Raw genomic sequence first — 22,226 nt, forward strand, 5'->3', positions numbered from 1 at the left:
AGTGACAGCACATCCAAAAATCTTAAATTTCAAAGAATTTATTTGAAAACGGCCATCAAAATGTCAAGTGTACATGATTTGTGGAAAGCGTTAACATATTGGTATGATCCTTTTAATATTTTGCACTAGTGAAAGAGAAACCACAGCTGACAGTCAGCTGTGAAGGAGCAGCAATCTGCTCCGGGGCAGCTGTTTTCAAGGCTCCAGATCTCATTCCTAGCAAAGACAAAAGACGAAGCTGACAACTGCTCAGCTTTGATCTCTTCTCTCAATGGGCTAAATAAAAGCAGGATGGCTTGTGAATGTTAGTCAGCCCTCCAAATAATGTGGGCTGAATAGGTTTTTCCTCTCATTCTTGTGTTGTCATACATTGTAGTTGAAGGAGTCAGCAAAGTCGCTTCCCAAGTTCAGTCAACCAAAAAGCCACAGGTCCAAATTGTAAGACTATACATGGTCTTTGGTTCACACATGGATGGGATCAATTTTATGCTGCTCAAACTGTGTGTTTAACCAAATGAATAGCCCTGAATAGCCCTGTCATCTTGGCATGTTTTTTCACGTTCCTGGAAGCGAACGTGTTTGTTGTTTAACCCCAGTGGAAGAGTCAAGTGGCATATTTGCATCAGACACTGGATTCAAGCATACCTGTCAATTACACAACTTCACAATCACAACATCAAGACCACAAACCTGCCGTCCTCACCCTCCGCCTCACAACTCAGAGCGGAAGGAATTTACCAGTTGATTGCGAGTGTTGGCAGAGCATGTTGCAGCAGGTGAAGACAGGGGTTGTTGTTGGAGTGAATTAATTTGTAGCTGCTCTCTTGTGTGTAACGGTGACACCCTACTGCCTGGTTCGTTCCTCCGAGGCAATCCCTCGGTCACATGAAAGGCCGAGTTGATTCACCTCTCATCCGTTCATGTATAATCGCAGACATGCTGGGGGAGACAGCCTGTGAAATCGCAGTGTGGTAGTGTAGTTTAACATCATTTCAGTCGGTGTTTACATCACTCGAAAAAGCATCTCCTTTTCACTAATTGCTTGGGAATGTCCTCACAGCTGTTAAGATTTGGCATCTTGTTGTGTGGCTGTTGTGTGGTAAACAGCTGGTGTTTGCTGCATGTGTTGTCAGAAAGGGGTATTCTGTGATCCAATGAAATGCCAGGATTTCATGAAGAGGAGGAAGGCCAAAAATATTCGGTCATCCAAATATTCAAACATTTTCTCACAGTTAAAGGAATAAAGTGTTGGCAGTTGTTCGTAACTTGTTACCCTGGTATTTGTAAAAGGGTGGTGCGATGATTTGATCCTCTGGGGATACAACATTCTTTCAGTATTTTATCACTTTTTCAAGTGAAGTTTGGATAATTCAGGAATAATTCATTGGTGTTTAAATCTAAATAATTGGATTACCTAAGATAAACAATTAATTTGTGCTTGAAATAGAGTAATAAATCAGCAAGTTTATGCTCTGTTTTTTGCACAAACAACAAATGTAATGCAGATGAAATAAATAATTGTTTTTTTTCCCATTTTTGTACCAGTATCTGTTGGCAAGAAGTAAAAGCTCTCATAGGGTGTTGAAGGAACAGTTGAGATTCTAATAATAACAACAAAATGTCACTGGAGGTGGTCTTAAGATCCTGAATATGGAAACACTCATCAAATGATGAAACCACATTTGTTTTCTTAGGACGTGTGCATCATTTCCTATTAAACACTCCTCATTACAGATGAAAATATGAACTTGGGGATCCTAGACTATTTTATGGAATTCAATTTTAATTTTGCTTTAAATTTTACACCATAACATTTGGTGACTTTGTCCTCTTAGTGTTTTTTGTGACCCAAATTAGACTTTTACCCCCCCCCCCCCAGTGAAGTTTTAAACACAGCAAAGATCTCAAAAGTGAAATCCTCATCATTCTTGGCTTCATCATCTGGTTGAAGTGCAGCTATTAAACAGCTGCTCTATTCTGAAAAACACTTTTTTCTACTCATACATCTTTTCATATTATGACCAGAGAGAAAATATGCTGAAATATGCTGGATTTCTGTGAGATCATGTCCATATCCTATACTAGTCCTATTTGATTTGATTGGTCACAGAGACAATATATGAAAACATGTTTCAAACACTAAAAGGACTTTATTTCTGACAAGAACTAAATAGTGACACAGTATGAGCAGTAGGAAAATACAGGCCATTATGTTTGTGCACACAACAACTCTGTGATGAGTTGATCAGCCCTTGAGATAGAGACAAAGTGGGACTGCAGAGAGAAGTGATAATGCAGAACATCTGCCTATGGTCTGTGGTATGCTGGGAATTCGTAGGGGAGTTGAAAAGCAGCAGAGATATTGAGTTAGACTGTGGTATTGCTGGAATGTTTTCAAATGATGTTTACGTTTTGTATTGTACTCGTCTGTTTCCCACAGCTGGGTATGGTTCATGTTACATAATAGTGCTGCATGCAACATTATCATAAAGCATAAAAAAACACTCATATTAAATTCTGATGCTTTCACAAACACTATCCTTAGAAATAAATGCAGCATGTTGTGATTTTTATCGCAGTATTGCAGGAGCAGATAAAACTTATCGTCCGTACTGTAGATGTACTTGAACGCTGTCTTCATGTCATCACAGTGTTTGTTGTCTTAACAGACTCACTCTTGTTCTGTGCAGCAATAACATGTTGCGTTGCTGGCAGGCAAAACCTGTGACCATACAGCCACATGTTTCAGCAACACAGCTGGCTCCATTCTTTTCCCCTCACTTTAATCTTACCATGCCATGTGGAGACCACAGACACTTCAGTACGTCTGCCCCGTCTTGACAGCCGTGTTGATACCGCTGATAAGGGAGAGAGGGAGAGAGGAGATGGCTGTAGAAACGACAGCGCATTATGTGTTTCTCCACCTACACTGTAAAACTATTTCACAAGCCATTATGCATTCAGTTGTTGGTTATACAGCGAATGTTTTCAGTCAAGATGAAAGTTTTGGTAAAATGAATGCACAGAAACATATAATCATTTGAACCATTTCAATATTTCAGCGTGACTCACACTTTTCTTTGTAAAGCATTGAAACTTTTTGCCTGTATCTGATTTTCTTTATTTGAATAATGATCATTTATTTTTTATTGTTTTACTGATGAAGTGAACACACACTGCTGATGTCTTTATGCTCAACACATTCACAGATTCCTCTGTTAGTTATTATTGTCAGTCTCTTTTGCTTTAGCAGGCAGTTAGCAGAGATTTCTGTCATTAAGTGTGGTAGTGAATATAGGTAAAGTTTACTCCAGCGATGAATATTGCACTTTCATACTTTCTCCTGAGTGTCAGATTGAAAAAGGAAGGTTCGCAGTTATATGTGAACATATGTTGACTTTTATTCCATAATATGACTCATCTCCATAAAATGTTGGATCCTACATTTCCCATAATGCGTATTGACAACATCTTTGGGTAGAAACCCCATCTTTTAAAAGAATTGTCTTTCAAACTCCAAATTTCACCAGATCTTATAATGATTTATTTTATATGAATTCCCCAAAGTAAATATTAGTTAAGAATATTGTCTTAAATATATTCAAGTGAAATATAATGCCATCGGGTTAAAGACTAAATATACAACTTTCAAACATGTACAGTAAAAAAAGATCTGTAAGCAGTTCCAATGTCAAATAGAGTAAGTGTAACCCTGAACAACTAGTTAATTTGCAGCACTGAGGTGTCTTGAGTATTTTTACAGTGTATCAGGTGGCTGTGTGTACTCAGCTGAAATATCTTGCACAAGCTTGAGTCAGTATGTTGCTCATGTCAAACTGTCATATTTTGTATGATATAAAATGAGAACAAAATCTAAAAATAGAAATAAATGTGTTTAATGGATTCGATTTTGTACCAAAAAGCATACATTTGTGGCCTGTTTTTAAGAGTAATAATTCATCGAAAGAGTATTTTGTACCCTCAGGTGTTGCAATTCCTTTGTGATTGGGTCATGAACTCTGTCATTTTCAATCTCTTACACTCTTCCAGCTGAATTGAATGGTGAACAGACTGGGAAATTATAATCTTTATCGCTCTGTAAATCAGCCAAAAGCAAACAGTAATATCCTCTTACACTCACATTTGCTTCTTTCTGGAGGGGTTTGCACTGAGCTACTCCGCCTGTTGAGGATCTGCGTCCGGGCCTTGGTATGCCTGCCATCTCTGGCAGTTTGCTTTGGCAAGCTGTCCACGTCCCCCCAGTCCTGTCTTGACATAGTTGACATAGCGGTGATCTGCAGCGGGAAGTTGCTGCAGATTGTTCACTAGCAGCAGAAAAAAAAAAAACCTTGGCTTGTTTCCATTTAATTTGAAACATCTTTATGACTGTATAGTTCAAAAGTAACATTGAGAATCGATAACGAGGAGATGAAAGTTTTTATTCCAGGCTGACATTGACTCACAGGCAGACACATGTTAATTTGCAAATATAGATATACTTTGTGTTTGAGAGTCATATTAGTCATAGTATAAAGTCCAAACCACAAGTTTTCCTTAAAAGCCTTTAGACATTGTACAACATACGACTTCCTTTATCCTTAGACCCGCAGTGTGGATAAAGACAAACACCAAAAAAACAAACAAACCAAGAAGAAGTGGGAGGAGGGATCCCTCTTCCAGTACGGTCACACATTCAGTTGATGTTGTACGTACAGAGTGGACAGACAACAATAACAATACTAAAATTACAATATGGACAAACAGATCGACGATATAGTGCAAACAAATATGAAGATTATGGATCAAAGAAGATGTCAGGCAGCTTCCAGGAGCCACCAAACACTGGTTGGACCTGGACCATAAACCCACCTGACCCACAAGAGCTTTTGTTTTATTAAAAGCAGGGTAAACATCCTTGAAAGTTTTTTTTATTATTATTTTAGAGGTTTTTGGTAATCAAGCATATATACTTGACAGCATTTTCCATTTTTTCATGGAAATATTGCACCTTCAAGTTGATCGAAAATGTGTGATGTAAATTTATATAGATACGGTCTTAAAACATGCTGATTTAGAATATCCAACTTCAACCGAACAAGACTGGGGATCTTATAAAAGACTTGACATAACATACAAAAAACTGCAGGACAAAATCTTTCAGCCGTGCTAGTGACAGTTTCCTTTTTTATTTCGACCTTCTTTCTCATGTGGAAGCAAAGTGGGGTTTTTTTTTTGCAGGGACACCAACAAGGCTGTTTTTTTCTTTTTATTTATCAGCGCCAGGGGCAGACAGGGCCTCTCAGGTTAGCTTGTGAGAACATCCAGCTGCGTTTGAGCCGGACCGTTCTCACTCCCAGTGGCCTTGGACTGTTCACCTCCGCAGCTCAGATAGATCGGGCAGACAAAAAGCTGCTATTCATTAAATTCAGCCAAGCTGGTGTTTCCCAAAAAATTTTCACTGTAAGAGCCAGCACAGGGGACAGACACTTTCTCTTTCTCTCTGTTCCTCTCTTGCACTTTTTGTTTTGTTCACCTGCAAAGAAATTGTCCTGTCTTGTTTCCAATTCATTTAACACAGCTCTGTGACTGTAATTTAAAAAGCTGCTTTCAGAATTATCATGTATTGATCTCTCTCTGCTGCTCTCATGCACTCTTACTGTCTCCTCCACTCTTTTTGTTTGATTTGTCATCTTTCTAAGAAGTCCACAGCACGTTTCCTGCCAGTTGCTCCATAGATTTCAAAACCTATCAATGATTTTAATGAGTTAACTTGTTTTGATCATATAAACTGATTTAAACATGTTTTGGTTGTCAGAAATTATTCTGATCAAGTTATTCTACTTGCCTAGTTGAGTCAAACCTATTGCTTTGCCTTCGGTAACCTTTCCATATAACCATTCACACAATAGGAGAAATGTAAACACAGATACCCAACAAGGACATCAGGAATGTCACTCACTCCGAACAAAAGATCAGGAAACATTAAAAGTTTGCACACATACACCTTATCTCTCTGTCTAAACATTGGATTTATTGCTGTCGAATTGCTGCTGTGTCAGGAATGAATAAGTTTAAGGTTTAAGGAGAATTCTACAATGTATATCAAAATAATTCTCCCTCTTTCATTTAATTTAGTTTGCCAGATAATTCAGTGTATTGTTCAGTACAGAATATCTTCCCTTTGGTTGTGTGTAGTTGTCATTGTCCGAAGTGGGACAATGATTCATTGATGGGGACATTTATTTAGAATGCGCATGTATTTACAGCGTAGGGCGGAGGCTGAAGAATATTTGTAAAAACCAAAAACAGGAGGAAGCTTTGAAACATTGTTGAGAAAGAATCTCAGCCATGGGCAGATTTCAAAGTATTTTGTGAATGAGAGGAGTCAGTCAGTGCTCATTTTCTCCCCCCTGGCCAGAGGTCAAACTAAGTCCAAGTGTTGATTTGTGACCATGGCTTCACCACTTCACTCCTGGTGAGGAGATTGAATGAAGGAGTGAAGAAACAAACAAATGAATGCATGAGTGAACGAAGCCCCCCCCCCATTGGTATAAAATCAAGGACAATTTACAGAGTGTGAACTCAGAAATTCTTTCTGCAACCCTCCTGTCCTATCAGGCAACCCAGGGGCAGCATAAACAAGTCCTCAGCCAATGCACAAGCAAACGCTCAGACATGCCCCTTACATGTCTACTCCCCATACTCATCTCTCACTTTCACTTTTACTCACAATCCATACATGTGGTATACTTCATGTGGCTCTTCTGTTTATTACATGTATTTTTTAACTCACACAGTATCACAAAAGGACTTGTGTTTACTAAGGAAAAGTTTGGCTTTGATTTCTAAGGTGGTGGGTTGTTTTTGCTTCGTATTTCTGCATGTGTTGATTTTGTTGTTGAAATGTAATTTTAAAAAAAATACAAATCATATCCTTGATTATGTCTGGTTGTTCAAGTTCAGTTCAGTTTTTGCTTTTTTCAGTTCTAACAAGGTGTGAATAAAGTATCAATGAAGATAACTTTGCCTTAACATACCAGGAAGCATCCTTTCATTTCATGATTTATAATGTGACTCCTACACTGCAGATTGGCTCACTGTCTAATACAGACTCATTACTGGCAATTTTTAGTGTTGAATAAAAACTTGAGGAAACATTCTTTGGGTTTCAGTTCAGCATCAAATCCTCCTGCAAAAAATATCACCTTATATCTGTAATATGTTCCAGTAAATCATTGTGCTTCACAGCTTTCCCCTTTTACTTGAAAGCATTCCTCAGCCCGGTGTTTGGAAGCGATAGGTCATGGCTGCGGTTCATCTTGCTTCTGCACTGCTCGGCCCGTGAAGCCAACCATTCCTCACAGCCTGTTTGTGAGGGCTGGTAACCCATTTCACCTTGTTCTTTTAGAGTGCCAACTACTCCTGCTCTCCCCCACCACCCACCCCTCTCCCTCCTTTCTCCTCCCCTTTCTATCTCCCAACAAGTACACATTCTCCCTGCTCTTACGCATATTCTGAATGGTTCAGTCTCTGCTGGCTGAACGCTCCTGCAGCCCCCCTGGGGAAGCTAGAGGAGGAGGGGGTGATAGCTGTGATGACAAGCTTGCCTTTTAGCAGAATAGGCCTATGGGGACATAAGTGTGGCTCTGCAAGGGGCTGTCCAACCTTCTGTCTCTGTTAGTAACAAGCCTCACTGCCACTATTTTGCCATGATCTCAGTGACACTGCTTGGACGACACAGACGACTATTTTCCACTCAGCAGGTGAGTCTTTTGTTTTGTTTTCCACTAAAGCTGACTCAGTGATGACTGGTACCAGCTTATATACAAACAAATGATAACTCTCAATTTCTCTCTTCTTATCTAGAGGAGTTAAGACAGTTATATTATAGTTTGTTTTGTATGAGAGAAGACTTGTTCAGGACTTTTCTGTTGAAAATTCTCGCACTGGATGCTTTTTTTTTCACTCTTCTAAATAAGTTGTGGTCTTGAGAGTCAACACTTTGAGTTCATTTTCACTCTCTGACTTCTTCCCTTCATTTAAATCTGCTCAGCATTCATTTGAGAATAATGAGACCTTCTTTGCATAGTGTTTTTTAAAAGAGGGGTTTCTTGGAGGGAACCCTAATCTCCTGTACACTCACTTCACATTCACCATGTAGGGACAGGTTTTACAAGAGCCACTATACAGTATTTCATCCACTTATTATGTAGTTTTGTCATGTTGTATGGAGTAGATAATACATACATGCTGTATACATGATTTTCCAGCTTTCCATCTTGCGTGTCAGATTAGTCCCAGTTAGATTTTGTCCTTGTCTGAGTTTGCTTTATCTGCTTGTGTCCTAAAAGCAAACAAGTGTGTTTGCTTGCATGTGTGTATGCATGTTTGTGTGCGCGTGGGTGTGTGTCAAGTGTCTCAAGGCCATGGTAAAGGCCCTGCCAACTGTAGCTTTCTCACAGAGACAGAAGATATCCATGTTTGCAAAATTCATACAAATGAACTGTATGTATCTGCATAGCAAATGTTATAAAATGCTCTGAAGTATTATTTTCTAGAAGAATCTCTGGTCCATCCATACAATCAAGTGTTTTTCTGTTGAAAAGAAGAGTGGAAAAACATGTTGTTTGTGATAAACAGGTACAAACAACATTTGTGGTAGGTTATGTTTGTTTTGGATGTTTCTGGTTCAGTTGCACTGTCTGAAAACATCTCCTGAGGAAAGTCTTTGTGGTTGAACAAGCTGATAATCATCTGAAACAGCACAATAATGGAAGTGTTTGTTTTTCCATGTGTAGTTCGGATGTATCGCATCTGTCCAAGGTGTGTTCTAAAGAAGGGCTTAATGAAGGGGTGAGTGGGATGTTAACCACAGTGGACCAGGGACATCTTCTGTCCTGATGAATGGTGTAGTGCATAGTAAATCACTGACTGGGGAAGAGCAGTCAGATTCCTCTGTGCAGTGATGTCACCACGATCAGGGGTGAAACAGATCCAGACTTGAACGGCTCAGCCTGAGCCAGATGTTCAATTTCACAGCAAACTCTTTGCTGGATGGCACGTACTCAGAGCGGTTCAGAGCTGGATTTAAAAGCTTTATATCAAACTTTGTGTCTCTACTGAGATTTTGATCTTCACAGGACACAGAGGCTTACAGAAACACGTGAAGAAGTATGTATAGTCCATCTTGTTTTACTTTTGTTGTGGTTTCTATGCTTATCACATGTATCACATGCCATTCACGTATTTTCATTCCTGTTTCAGGTTGTCTGAGTCTCTTGGATAGAACATGGCCCTCCGATACATCAAGCACAAGTACTTGTGGATATATGTTTTAAATTATGAGAAACTGTAGAATAAAACAACAATGGAGATTCCACCTGTGGTGAATTTGGAGGGACATCAGTCTTGGACAGATTTAGGATCAAACAAATTGTCCACACAGGAGGTGTCTTCAGAAAGCTCTGCTCTCTCAGCCAATGGCTCACCAGACCACAGAGGGAATGATAGCCTCCCTGAAGGCCAGAGCTGCTTGCCGTTGGAGCCAGATCACGATGTAGCCAAGCTGAAGAAGAGTTTTGTTTGTGTTGGTCATAACAACATTGAATTTGTAGAGGCTGCGTGCCTTCAGGTGCCTGAACAAGTGTCAGTCATTCCTGGGGATGCACCTCTGGACCTGAGCCCACTGGCCTCCACTGAGCTTCATGAAGAAGGTTTTGTGTCCACATCACCTTGCACCAGTGAGGACTGCTGTAGCAACTTTACGCTTCCTGTTCCTGGCACAAAAGAACAGTGTGACCAGGTGCTTCATCCAGGTCAGACAGCAGATTTAAACTGTGAATGTGTAAAAACAGACTTCAAGAAGTTAGAGACAAATGGCCATGTCATTCTAAGTCCAGAGGACCCATGCATGACCCCCAATCTGGACTCCTCTCCTACCCTCACTGTCACTGAGACTGTACCTGACTCTAGCCGGAGAGTCCTGGATCTGCCACGCATTGTGAAACACAAACCGAGCTCCATCACCTTCTCAGACTACAGCAACCACCACACTTTTATCAATGAGAGCTCTGACGACGGAGAGTCTTCACAGGAGGAGGAGGAGGACGAGGAGGTGGAGGAGGAGGAGGATGATGATCGTGGTGATGGTGATGATGATGATGAAGATGTGTTCCCAGAGCTTCCTCAGAATAAAGAGCTCCTTGTCAATCACAGACACAGGAGCAATGGCAAAGACAACCCAAAGAGGAGAGGTGCTGTGAGTGCACAAGCAGAAATTGATCACATGGGCCACAGCTGTGGTTATGAAGCAGAAGAGGAGACCAGCAGTAAGGAGGTATGCTGCATAACTATTCACTGGTGCCACTGCATTGATATTCATATTTTATCTCATGTCAAGAAACTAGAGGCACTGACTTATAAGCAAAGCAAGTTTATTTTTATAGCACCGTTCAAACACAGAGGGATTTTAAAACAAAGGTTAAAACATGTAAGAATGTCTTACAAAAAAGCTCATGTTAAATATATTTTACATGCGAAATTATGATGAATTATAAATCATAATTAGAAATAATCATTATCAAATCTAAATCACATCAAATTACAAAAAATAACATAAAAAATGTTTTCTTTACATGTGATGTCTTACATTTCACAATATCTCAATAACCATGTGCCTCCATCATGTCCATTTATGACAAGAAACATCCAAAAACCACATGTCTGTAGGTAAATTAATCACATGTGCCATGGTGTTTGAAGTGAGCTAAAAACATGAATTGTCTTTCACATATTTCATATATATTCACACAAGTGAAAATAAAATGAAATAAATTAACACAGTAACAGATAAAGTAATAAATTCAAATTCAATCAAGGAAATGAACATTTAAAAAATTTTTTTTTTTTGCTTTGTACTGTTTGTTGTTGTGCTGTTGTATGTTTTGATTGTGGGGGATGCAAATCAAAACATACAACAGCACAACTTCAAGCTAACTCTGGTGCAGTGCATCTTTAATGTTTAAAACTGCACACTGTCCCAATCAATAAATCAAATCAGATCAGAAAAATGCTGCAGAGAAAATTAATAAATTAAAGGCACTTGAAAAAACACAGATATAGAAATCCAAAGAACTTTGTAAAAAAAAAAAGAAGTATTTTCAGTGGCACCGTCTATGGTCCGTACAAGGAAAAGACCAGAGTGTAAATGTCCATATTTGCCAGCTTCAAGCAGCTGACATCATTACACTGTGAGATAATGCATAGTTGGTATAAGAATGTAGGAGTATAATGACTTCACATTTGTTCTGGTGAAACACAGATCCAGAAGGAATGCAAACAGCTTCTGCTTTCTCTCCACTCCCTCAGTAGGCAGCAGTGTTTTGACAGAGCCCATTGCAGCTCGTATTAGCACTGAACTTAGCCTTCCATTACTGAACGGCTCCCTTTTCTCCAGCAAGTCAAGGCACATTTCAGTCTCCTTTTCACACAACCTTTACCCCGACCTTGGTTGCAACCTTCCTGTAACCCCTCATCCCTTCTTTTTATTGCCCTTTTAAAGTCTCATACGGACATTTATGAATATGTTCACTGTTAGATATGTTTTCCGTTACCACTGGAGGGAACATGTCCAATTGCACATAACTGTCATGCTTTTCCAAACAGTCTGCAGATAATAGCGCACATGTAAACGGCTGTTGGAGATTAGCCTCTCTGTCTGTCGGTTGGGTAAGTTGTTGAGGTAATGCTGCTGCTTTATGTGCAGAATGACACTCTGCTCTGAATAGGTTGTTTTGGAGAACAGTGGAAGAATGTATGGAATCCAGGGAGCCTGTTGTAAATATTATCAAAAGACAGCAGGTCAGTGCTTCTCATGCCGTCACGCCAGATGCTGTGTTATCATATGGTCTGTGATGTGGGCATCACTGTAAGAAAGACTCAAATTTCATGTGACAAGCTGCCATTGATTTCACATGAAAATATTAGTGAAAAGAAGCTGTTTTTCCTCAACTACTTATCACTTCACTGTGCTTTCCTTTGTTCCATATGACTCCATATATACAGACATACAGACACAAAGATTATCCACTCACCAACAATCTCTGCATAAAAAGCTGCACCCAAAAGTCAAATAATTATACTAAAGCAGAATAATTAGGGCATTAAGACCAGTATTTATCATTAACGAGCACATATGTTTTTATTATTCATGAACAACCTCAACAATCCAAAGTATGATATTATAAATACAAAAGTATGCAATTCTGAACAGCATATGAATGCAGTTGTTAGCATTAACCATATGAGGGCACTATATGCATAGAGTTTCCAAAGTGTGTCTTCTCATGACTCCCCCCTGCCTGCATCATTTTGGTAATCTGTGACCGAATGCCCCTAAAAATACACATCTTTCTTTACCTATCCTTTCCATTCTGCGGATACAGAATGACTGTGTTCAGTTGCTGTTCTGCATCGCAGGATATTAAGAGTGTAATTTATTCCTCGAAGTAGCCAGGTAGCCGTTGCCCTTTCGCATGACCGGCTGATACATTTGGATACCTCCATGGTGATCTCTGGCACTCTCTGTGGGTGGCACAGACTAGGCACCGAGCCCAGAGCTCACACACTTAACTCCTCATTTCCATGTCAAAGCCGCCATGTTGGTGTTCACAATGTGGCCAATTTGCGCTGATAAAGTTATAGTCAGCTCACATTTTGTTGTCCCCAGAAGATAACATTAATGCATTTATCTAAAGGATTGACTCATACCAGCCCAGTTGCCATGGTGTGAGGACTTCACACAATTGACGGGGCCGGATCGAGGAGAAAGGCACGAAGAGATGAATCAAGGGTAGTGTCTCACTTGAGCGTCAAGCCTTCTCTGGAATTTGTCTCATTCTAAGTAGAAGTGCCCACATTCCTGAACAGCACCTTGTGGGGATGTCACTGAAAAGAGACAGTGTGAATGTGTTCCAGATTTGGCTCGAGCATGTGCCAGAATGAGGCATCTGTTTCTTGCATTTGTGTTTGTCTGACTCCGGGGGTTAATTAGGAGTCCGGCTCACAAGGTCTTCAGCATCCTTCGTTTCCTTTTCTTATACAAAATACGTTTTCAGTGATTTTCCTGCAGGCTGGAAGAAATATTTTGGGTTTTTTTTTTTCTTCCACTTGATCTGAGGAGGAACAAATGTCTTTTAACTCCATGATCTCCAACTTTTTTTTAGCTTGTGAACCCATGACACAAAACGAGTCTACTTGTGACTGCTCGTCATCACTTACAAGTCATGACAAGTTCATTTATATCATTTTCTAGTCCAGAAGTAAAATTATTCAGTAATTTTCAAGACAGAAAATTGTGATTAGAGGGAAGATTGAAAAATAAGCATAACTTTGTGGAGCATGAATTGATTTTTTTCAAATTTTTTCATTCATGGGCAACCAGTTTAATTTATCTTGCGAAAAGATATGCTTCACTTATCAGTTATGGCTACATAGCTGATCTCAGGATGATAAAGAAAACTTTGTTGTGTCATTGTATCATCATGTGTTGTAAATTAATCTCATCAAGAGAAATACACTCTTAAATACGCACTCATCAAATTACACATATTAAATAAAATAATAGAATTCATGCATCTTTACTGTACTAGGAATTTGAGACTATCTTGTCCTTAATCTGTGATGAATGTGATATACAGCTCCCCGGAGAATATTTTGGAAGAAAGAAAACTGTAAAAGTATGTGGGAGGATTTTCCCGGATTCACTGTTCATTTTCTTTCTTTGAACTGGAAGCACAAAGCTTACATGGAAAGAAATGTTCAGGCAACAATTCATCTACATTACTCTTGTCCCGCTTCTGTTGTACCTATAGGGTGAACTCTAGCATGCAGGACACAATTTTTCTGTTTCCTGGAATGGTCACAACATTTTACTGGTCAGTTTTAAGTTGTGACAGCAACTAATGCAAAATATGAAAATAAGTGAGAGCCTTTTAATGTGTTTGACAGACACAGAGGATTATGCTGTCTAAACATAATGATCCCATGTCAAACGTTTTACGATCCCTGCAGCACCACACTTGGAAGGCAGGGCACAGCAGAGAAGGGAAGTTTTTTTTTTCCTCTCTCTGACCCCAGGTGACTCCTCAGGCCTCAGAGGTCAGCAGGGGATTGTCCAGATTTACGTAGGTCATTCCTCTGGGATTGAGTGGAAAAAGGAACTTTCTCCCAGTACTGGGTCAGTCAGCTGACCCTGGGTGGTCAGCAGGGTGAATGGACCGTCTGGTGTCTGGTCCCTTAATTCCTCTGAGTTTAGGTCAAATGCAAGTAAATATTAACTGTCAGTGCCTACATTTGTATATAATTGTGATGTACGGCTTCATGGAGAATTATCTTGACATGTTTATGTTCCTAACTAAAGAAAAGCATAATAATTACCGCACAAATGTGAAATTATGAGGTATTTACAAAGGAGCGTTACTAACTAAACTCACAAGACTGTGATTTCTTAATCTGAATGGTATTTTTCTGTTGCTGAAAATAAACAAGTCTATCGATTGACATTAGAAACATTTTCTAATTAAGTCACAAGGATGGCCTGTCCTCATTTAAACTCAAATTATTTCTGTTCTCTATCTTGTAGTGACAGAGTGTCTCATTTATTTTCAGATATTTCAAAACTTTATCAAAACCCTTCTGACAGGGACCACACTCTGTCACACACATTGTGGCAGTTTCCCATCAAGACATTTATTGACCCGTCCCTTCAATGAAATGTTTGTGCATTGAGAGGCGTAATGTTATCATGGAAAAATGACTCAGAAGTGACTGACAGTAACGGGTTCAGTCTCAGGTTTTTAGTTTATTTGCAGGAAATGAATTGATGGTTTTGTTGTTCTGGGTTTGTTTTGATGGTTGTGAGTGATGGTCTCTCCTGGGTTTTTTATATTTCCTTCCAGCTCATTTTTCAAATTGAAGTGAAGGCATTCAACATCAGGGAACTGTTGATTGTAGAAGCACATGGACGTACTGTAGCTGTCTGTGATGTTGTCTACAAGTTTCTGAATGGACAGTTTGAAGCTTAGAGTTGGGTTTATTACACGCAGTAACAGAAGTTTAGGAGTTGTCTTGAGATGACAGTCTTAACCTGTTTTAGATATTTACATTATATACAATATGGGGTGGCTGTGATTAGTTAGGGTTCAGGAAGAGCATCAGAAATATATATAATATAAATATTACGTCTCTGATGCAAACTGCAGTTTGTGTGAAGATCCAGGTTTAGTTTTTTTTTTTTTTTTGATAACCTTGAGAACTTTGTTCTTTTATTTGTTGGATGAACTGGTGAACTGGGTCTTTCTTGATCCAAAAAATGGCCAAATATCTCTGCTGACCTTCCTAACATACAATCTTAAACTTCCTGCAGCAACCGTGTTCCTTCCAGGTCATCCATGATGTTACTACTGTGTCAAACACAGTATGCTGTCACATACTCCAGAAAATCCAATCCTCAATGGTTTCTGCAGTGGTGTTGTCGAAGAGTATGTCGCATGTGATCCTCTTCATGTCTCATGTCAGAAACACGTACACACATACATATACTGACATCTTCTCTCTCTCTGTCAGCCCGACTCCTGCTCAGGTTGCAAAACAAAAATGTTAATTTATGCTCTGGTGACTGAGGTGTATCCTGCTGATTTATGAGGCTAGACCTCCAGATCCTCAGACACAGCTCATGTCTGTGTGAGGATGGTCTATTTATATACACTGAGTGTCTGGGGAACAGTGAAAGCCAGTGCAGGGAATTCCATCATGCTCCGTATGGCACACATGTCTGGAGCCCTTCTCCTTTGCTCTTTCACCCCGGGAAGCGGCTGAACAGATCACATTTCCATGTGTGGCAGCAGTGTTGTCCACTGATGTAGCATCTGCAATTTACAAGACACTTTTTTTGGATTTGCTGGCAACTCTTGTTTGAGTTTATCACTGTGTAGTAAATTGAGTACATTGACTAGCTTTCCTGAAAGCTCTCATGTGTTAAATAAGCCCGGCAGGGATGACAGGCAATTACTTCACTAACTAATGAGCCAAATTTTACTTGTGATTTCAATTACTCTTACTGCAGGTTTGAAAGTCAGATTTAAAAAATTCATTTTTGATTATGATGAAGTTCAGCTCAAGCATGTAATTAAGATGCAAAGCAGATTTGATGAAGTGTAAGCGGCTCAACTTGACATTAACCTCAAATTACGCCTGAAAACTCCTGTGTGTGGTACTGTGAGTGTGTGGTTAGAGGACATTTGTGAAACTTTTTGTCTAGTGTGTGTAGGTATGTAGACTACCTAGAAAGTGTGTGTGTGTGTGCTTTATCTATGTATGTAGTTGAATAAGAAAGTTTAAGAACAAGTAAATTTTCTTTTACTGTTGCTGCTGCTTGTAAGTTTGCATGATGTAAAAATGCTAAAATTTTGTGAAAAAATCTGAAAATATCAGAATATTAAAATTTAAAATACAAATATGAAAACCTGGATAAAATAAGACCCACCAATTATATGAAAATGTCACCATTTTAGGTAAAAGCTGAAAATGTGGTTCAAATAAAACAAAAATTGTGTTGAGTACTGCAATTCATGTTTAAAAAAATGAGATTAAACAAGACAAATTTTATTTTTGATGTATTATATTTGAAAAATAATAATAATAAAATAAAATTTAAAATAATAATAATAATTTTGCTTCAATGCAAAACTTTTGCTCCCCTGAAAATTAGGTTAAAACAAGACTCTGAGACTCTAAAAATGCAGAATTTCACTCAATGTGACTCAACTTTGATAGCAGGGGTAGTTTTTTCTTCTTACCCCAGTACCTCTATATCGCCCACAGGAGTCTCCGCAGGTCAGGTCTCCCTGGTCGGAGTCAATAAACCAGCTGATGAGGAAGCTGGACCAACTTAATCTGGACATAGAGGAGGCTCTGAGTGCAAGCTCCTCCCCGTCTGACACACCCAGCACCACCCGCAAGAAACAGGTGAGAATATGTTCACTGAACATGATAATATACTAATCTTACTTATTAACAGTTCCACAGGGGTTTGGTCCATTGTTCTAATATAATAACACTACATTATTTACCAGCGTGTGAATGGCAGCACTTAAACTTTCAATACGTAACATGTGCACAGTCACAGTTGGTACTGTACACATTCCTGTGAAGCGCATGCTGCATACTTGGTCATGCTTTCAACCTTCCCTAAATCAATTTACTTTGCTCTGTGGAGAGAAAATCCCAGTGGATTATTCAGACCTGTAAGCAACAGGTGTTCAACAGAATTTTATGCTCTCGTCAAGTTTTAAAAAGTCCTGCACTTAGATTTAAGGTCTGCCAACTCAAGTCGTGGTTACCAGTAAACTCTGTACTCTTGTGTCTGAAGGGAAATACAATACGTTGATCTCTTGTGAGTCGTAAGTGTAACTGTGTCTGTGACCAGTGAGATATGAGGATATAGTCTGTCTGTCACACTGTGGGCTTTGTAAGGCTGTCTTTAACTGTCTCTCTTACTTGAGTCTCTTTTATGATGGAGGTCCATAGCTCTCAGATGTGATACTGGAGTCTACAGTGCTTTAGCCGGGTCAGAATGGTGCAGCAAGAACAGACAGCTATTGTGCTTTGGAGGTTGTAACTGGGACCATATAACTCTGTTTCTAAAAAGGGCTCTTCTCATGGTGGCATGTTTCATGAAATATCCCACTAGAGTTAGCATTTGGGAACAAAAGTGCTCTTTTGGGGTCCATATGTATGTACTGGACAGAGGAGCTGTTGTTTTGGAAGAGAGTTTGTATGATTTGGTCCATTAGGAATTGTCGAGAGAGGCTTACATGCCTCCCAGACATCTGCATAACCATCCCAGGCATTCACTATTACTCGCTTTAACTAATGACAGCCGACTGGGCAACACAAGACATCTTTACTGGGATATTTGACAAGGTCATAATCTCTGTCCTCTCAAAAGAAGATCCACACATACAGGCTCCTTTGTGTGCCTCTGTCAAGCTGAATTGAGAGTGAAGATTTCACTTCCCCAGCCGTTGACCTCAGTCTCTTGTTTTCTTTTCCCCTGGCCACCGTTGAGACCATCCTGTCCTAGTCTGGTCGGACTCCAGATCCAGTCTTGATTGTTGTTGTGATGTTGTTGCAGCGGGGTGCTGTTTCAAAGTCCACATTGAACCAAACCCTGAACGACCAAGCTCTCCAAAGACCAGACAGAGCGGCATGCTCGAGCCAAGACAGGTCTTCTGCTCCTCGCGGTGCCTCCATGGGAACAAGAGCAAGAACCAAGAAGACGGTAAGTTTCTCTGTGAAATCACAGCTTCCTGCAGGCATCCTAACTGTCTCTCTGATTTGATCATATAATGAGATAGTGTGTAGTGCAATACATGCAAACTTACAGTGATCCAGCTTTCCTCCTTAAAGCTTGAGCTGCTAAATTCCTTCACGTCTAACCCCAAGACTGGATGCACATGTTTTCTTTTTTCAGCTCAAATCTGGGTTTAGCATTTTTGGGTGACTGCCATGACCTGTTTGCTTCCTGCACTGCATAAAGTATTTCTCCCTGCTAATTCAAACTTCATGTCTGTCTGTAACTGGGAATTTTTTTCGCTGTGCTCATCCTAAATTATCTATTTGATGTTTTCATCACTGTATTATTTCAATCTGAAACTAATCAAGTGAATTTAATTGGACCTTTTAGTCTTTGTTGTTGAACATTGCTGAGCAGTCTTGTTTTAGCCGTATGGTTAGGTACATCATCATTAAATCTCTCAGTTTATACACATGGTTTTCTCATAGACTTTTAAAGGTGAGTGAACAATAATTCTGAGAGTGAATCTAGGCAACAGTTCAGTAACAAACAGAGCATAAAAAACAGAATGACTGCATTGAATAGCTTCTTAAGATTTCTTATCAGTTAGCTTTATGAATAAAATCCTATTCTGCAGAACAATCACATAGTTGACTTCAACATATTACAAATGAAAACTTTACAAAAGTGCATTCCTTTTCCTTTTTTAAGATAAATCCATCACTTGTCAACAGAAATGTCCAGATTCCCTCTTGTACAGCAGCTTTTCCCTCCACATCTGTAAATATTTGAGGTTTGCATTGGAAATAAGGTCAGCTTAAGCATTCTTAAACAAGCCGGACTCACTTCTGCTGGACAAAGTATATAAATGTCACTATTCAACTGACCTAAAAGAAACAGACAACTGAGGGATTCGGAGAATGCAGGGCGGGTTTAAATTCAATGCCTTTCAGCCCGTGCTTTGTGTTGTCTTGATGGCTCTGCTGCAACGTGATGGCAAACAACCAGCCTACAAGAAAAAAAACCGCAAGCATCCAATCTGGTTCTCATACACCTTCCAGTTTCGTGAAGTGAAATCTTTTGGCAGCATCTTACCGAATGATATTAGATTCATGGTATTTGAAGGTTTTGTTTTGTTTAGCTGAGGCAAAAAAAACAATAAAGAGTTTAATTTGTACTGCAGGATATTGGAATCACACTGCAGGCTCTCGGAAAGATCACAGAGAGACAGAGTTGAGAGTAATTAGATTGAAGAGTCAAAGAAAGATTATTTTGTCTGTGGGCACCGGGTACTTCCAGTAAAATGATGTTACGTTCTCAGAGTAGATGCCACCTGTCTCTTTTAACAAACCCATAACTACCTCTCGAAAATGACAGCGGCATGGGTTAAAACTTGGCTCAAAGACAGCTGGGAATGTACACGAATGCTGAAGAGAAGAGTATTTTGGCTGCAACATAACCTTGAACGTAATTATTTTAAGTAGGCCCCAGATCACATATCACCCTGTGGCAATCTAGGTTTAATAGGTTCTGTGACTCTAGGATGAATATTTTTCAAATATAAAATAATTAATTTCACAGAAATCACACTATTAATGTTGTTTTTCATGTGAGAGTTGAAATACGATTTTCATTTAGTAGTAATCTCTGCGGGAAAGAAATTGATAATTTTCTGCACGGAACACTGGGAGCTCTGGAGGCTGAAAATTGCTTCCAGTGTGTCTCACTATGACACTGGGATCTTATGAGCTTAACAAAAGCTCGAGTTTATGTTTGTTTGTGACCCTGCAAAGTTTCCAAAAACAGATGAGACGACATGTCAGCAGTATTGCACATGCAGAGAGATTTTTCCTCTTCTGTCCCCTCTTACACAAGAGCTCTGGAGTCCGTATGAAACTTCTGACAGCAGGGAGCAAGAATGCAATACAGATTGAATCACAGTCTCAGAGTCTAAGAATAAACCAACCGAACGTGTGAGCCAGTTACAGCTTGAGTGAGAGATGTTTTATGGAAGTATTTGGTAAAAGTTTTTGGCACCTGCACGACAACCTTTGACTTCCCCCTGTCTTTGTATGATCTCTAAAAACTGGAATGCACCTCATATCTCCCTCAATCTGCAGCACATCATGCATGTAGAGCTAATCTTAGCTGGAATGTGTTGGATGTTGAGTAAGATTTTATCTCATTGGATATAAATATTATTTCTATTTTTATGTTTATTTTTCATATCATTACTTACACAAAGACTATAAGAATATGGTATGTTCCCTTTGTCAATAGACTGCGTAACAACCATTGTCCTAAAATGTAGAGACACTGATAGAAAAGAACGAGGAATGTCTAAATTTTAAACTATTCATCTGCAAAGCTAGTTTTTCTGAAAATGGCAATCACTCCCCAAATTGACAAACACATCTTTTAATAGAGATTTACACGAGACAAGAACTAAATCCAAGTTATTCATGTTTTCTGATACTAATAAAGGTTTGTTTACATCAATAATGTTTCAAAACAAGCCAATAGTTTTAATTTTGATAAGCTGAGGAAGACAAAAAAAATATAAATATATCTTTTTAATTGTCATTAATCAAGCAAACCTTTGCTGGTTCCAGCCTATCAAATGTGCTGCTTTTCTGTGTTTTATATTACTGTAAATCAAATATCTTTGAGGTTTAGACTGTTGTTTGAGCACAACAAGCAATGTGAGGACATCATCTTGGGCTCTGGCAAATCATAACCATCATTTCTCACTATTTTCTTACATTTTATGGACTAAACGATTAGTCATTTAATCAAAAAAATAAGACAGATTCATTGATAATGAAATAATTGGTTACTTGTAGCCCTGACTGCTGACTTTGCTGTTGAGCATAAAGTCTGCTTGAGGGCATCTGTTTACTGTTCTATTATGTTCTATTATTGGTGACTAGAGATGTATTTGGGTTGAGGATTCCTACTTTTAATTGGTGTTGACACACACTGGCAAAACAGAGGATGTGCTGCTCTGTCATTCAGACTGACCGGTCCTGTAAGTGCCCTGTTGACTCTCATTCAGGGTGTCATTTGTGCTGGAACAGCAGCTATCATTCACCCACACAGACCTGTCACTCCTTATAAACATCCTTATTGGTGTAAGCAAGGAGCAGCCCTGAAAGGGACTCCGTGCCTCTCCTGTGTAGACGATGTCGCTTTTCCTGACCCGCAACCTTTGACATGTGTCCACCATCTGACTGAGATTGGACTGAACTAGGTCAATGCGTGTTTAAAGTGGGTCATGGCTTGAGATATGCCAGGATGGAATACTTTCTCTTGGCTGTCGAGTAAGAGAGAGAGAATGATGTTTTCAAGTCTTTGAAGCCTTGTCAAATCGGCACATCTCCACTGGGGCCCAGCATCTGGTTTTTGGAGTGCTAATTTTCACGAGTTTATTTCTGAAACTGGGTCTAAAGCTTGTCTTTGGAGATTTATCAGGTCCATTGCATTAACAGAAGACAGCCCTATCTCCCTTTCCTTCAAAGACACATGTAGTGTGTGATTTTGAGCGCACAGAGATAACGACCCTTGTTTCTGTACATCAAGCCTTGCCTTTGAACTCTGTTACAGAAGTGTTTAGATGTGTGATGAAATTCTTCCAGACTGTGCCAAATCTCACAGTCAATAATGAGGGATACATCAGTGGCTGCACCTCATAGTTTTCAGAGGCCCCGCACACCTCTTCCATGTTTAAACAGAGGTAAAAATACTTGCGTGCAGGTATGAGCATTACTTTTATGACCTGTTTTTGTATTTTCCCCTGTTTTTCTGTTGAATAAGAGTCAGAGAGTTGGCTTTTTGCTGCTTTAAATCGTATTCTTCACTTAAAAAATTAAAA

At 39.4% G+C, this 22,226-nt stretch overlaps 1 protein-coding gene across 2 annotated transcripts in view; it reads left to right on the forward strand.

Annotated features, from left to right (window-relative positions):
* stard13b (StAR-related lipid transfer (START) domain containing 13b) overlaps positions 1–22,226 on the forward strand; it is a 71,740-nt gene that overhangs the window by 3,401 nt on the left and 46,113 nt on the right. The window contains exons 1-4 of one of the 2 annotated variants that reach the window (XM_042414366.1): positions 7,483–7,763; positions 9,265–10,336; positions 16,882–17,025; positions 18,194–18,340. In XM_042414366.1, coding sequence (XP_042270300.1) covers positions 9,368–10,336; positions 16,882–17,025; positions 18,194–18,340 — 1,260 coding nt within the window. In that variant the 5' untranslated portion in view covers positions 7,483–7,763; positions 9,265–9,367. Of the gene's footprint in view, positions 1–7,482; positions 7,764–9,264; positions 10,337–16,881; positions 17,026–18,193; positions 18,341–22,226 lie in introns of those variants that run through there. The other variant, XM_042414367.1, reaches the window with a different exon arrangement.

Source organism: Thunnus maccoyii, chromosome 6 (genome assembly GCF_910596095.1).
Source record: "Thunnus maccoyii chromosome 6, fThuMac1.1, whole genome shotgun sequence".
In the NCBI taxonomy this organism is placed as follows: Eukaryota; Metazoa; Chordata; class Actinopteri; order Scombriformes; family Scombridae; genus Thunnus; species Thunnus maccoyii.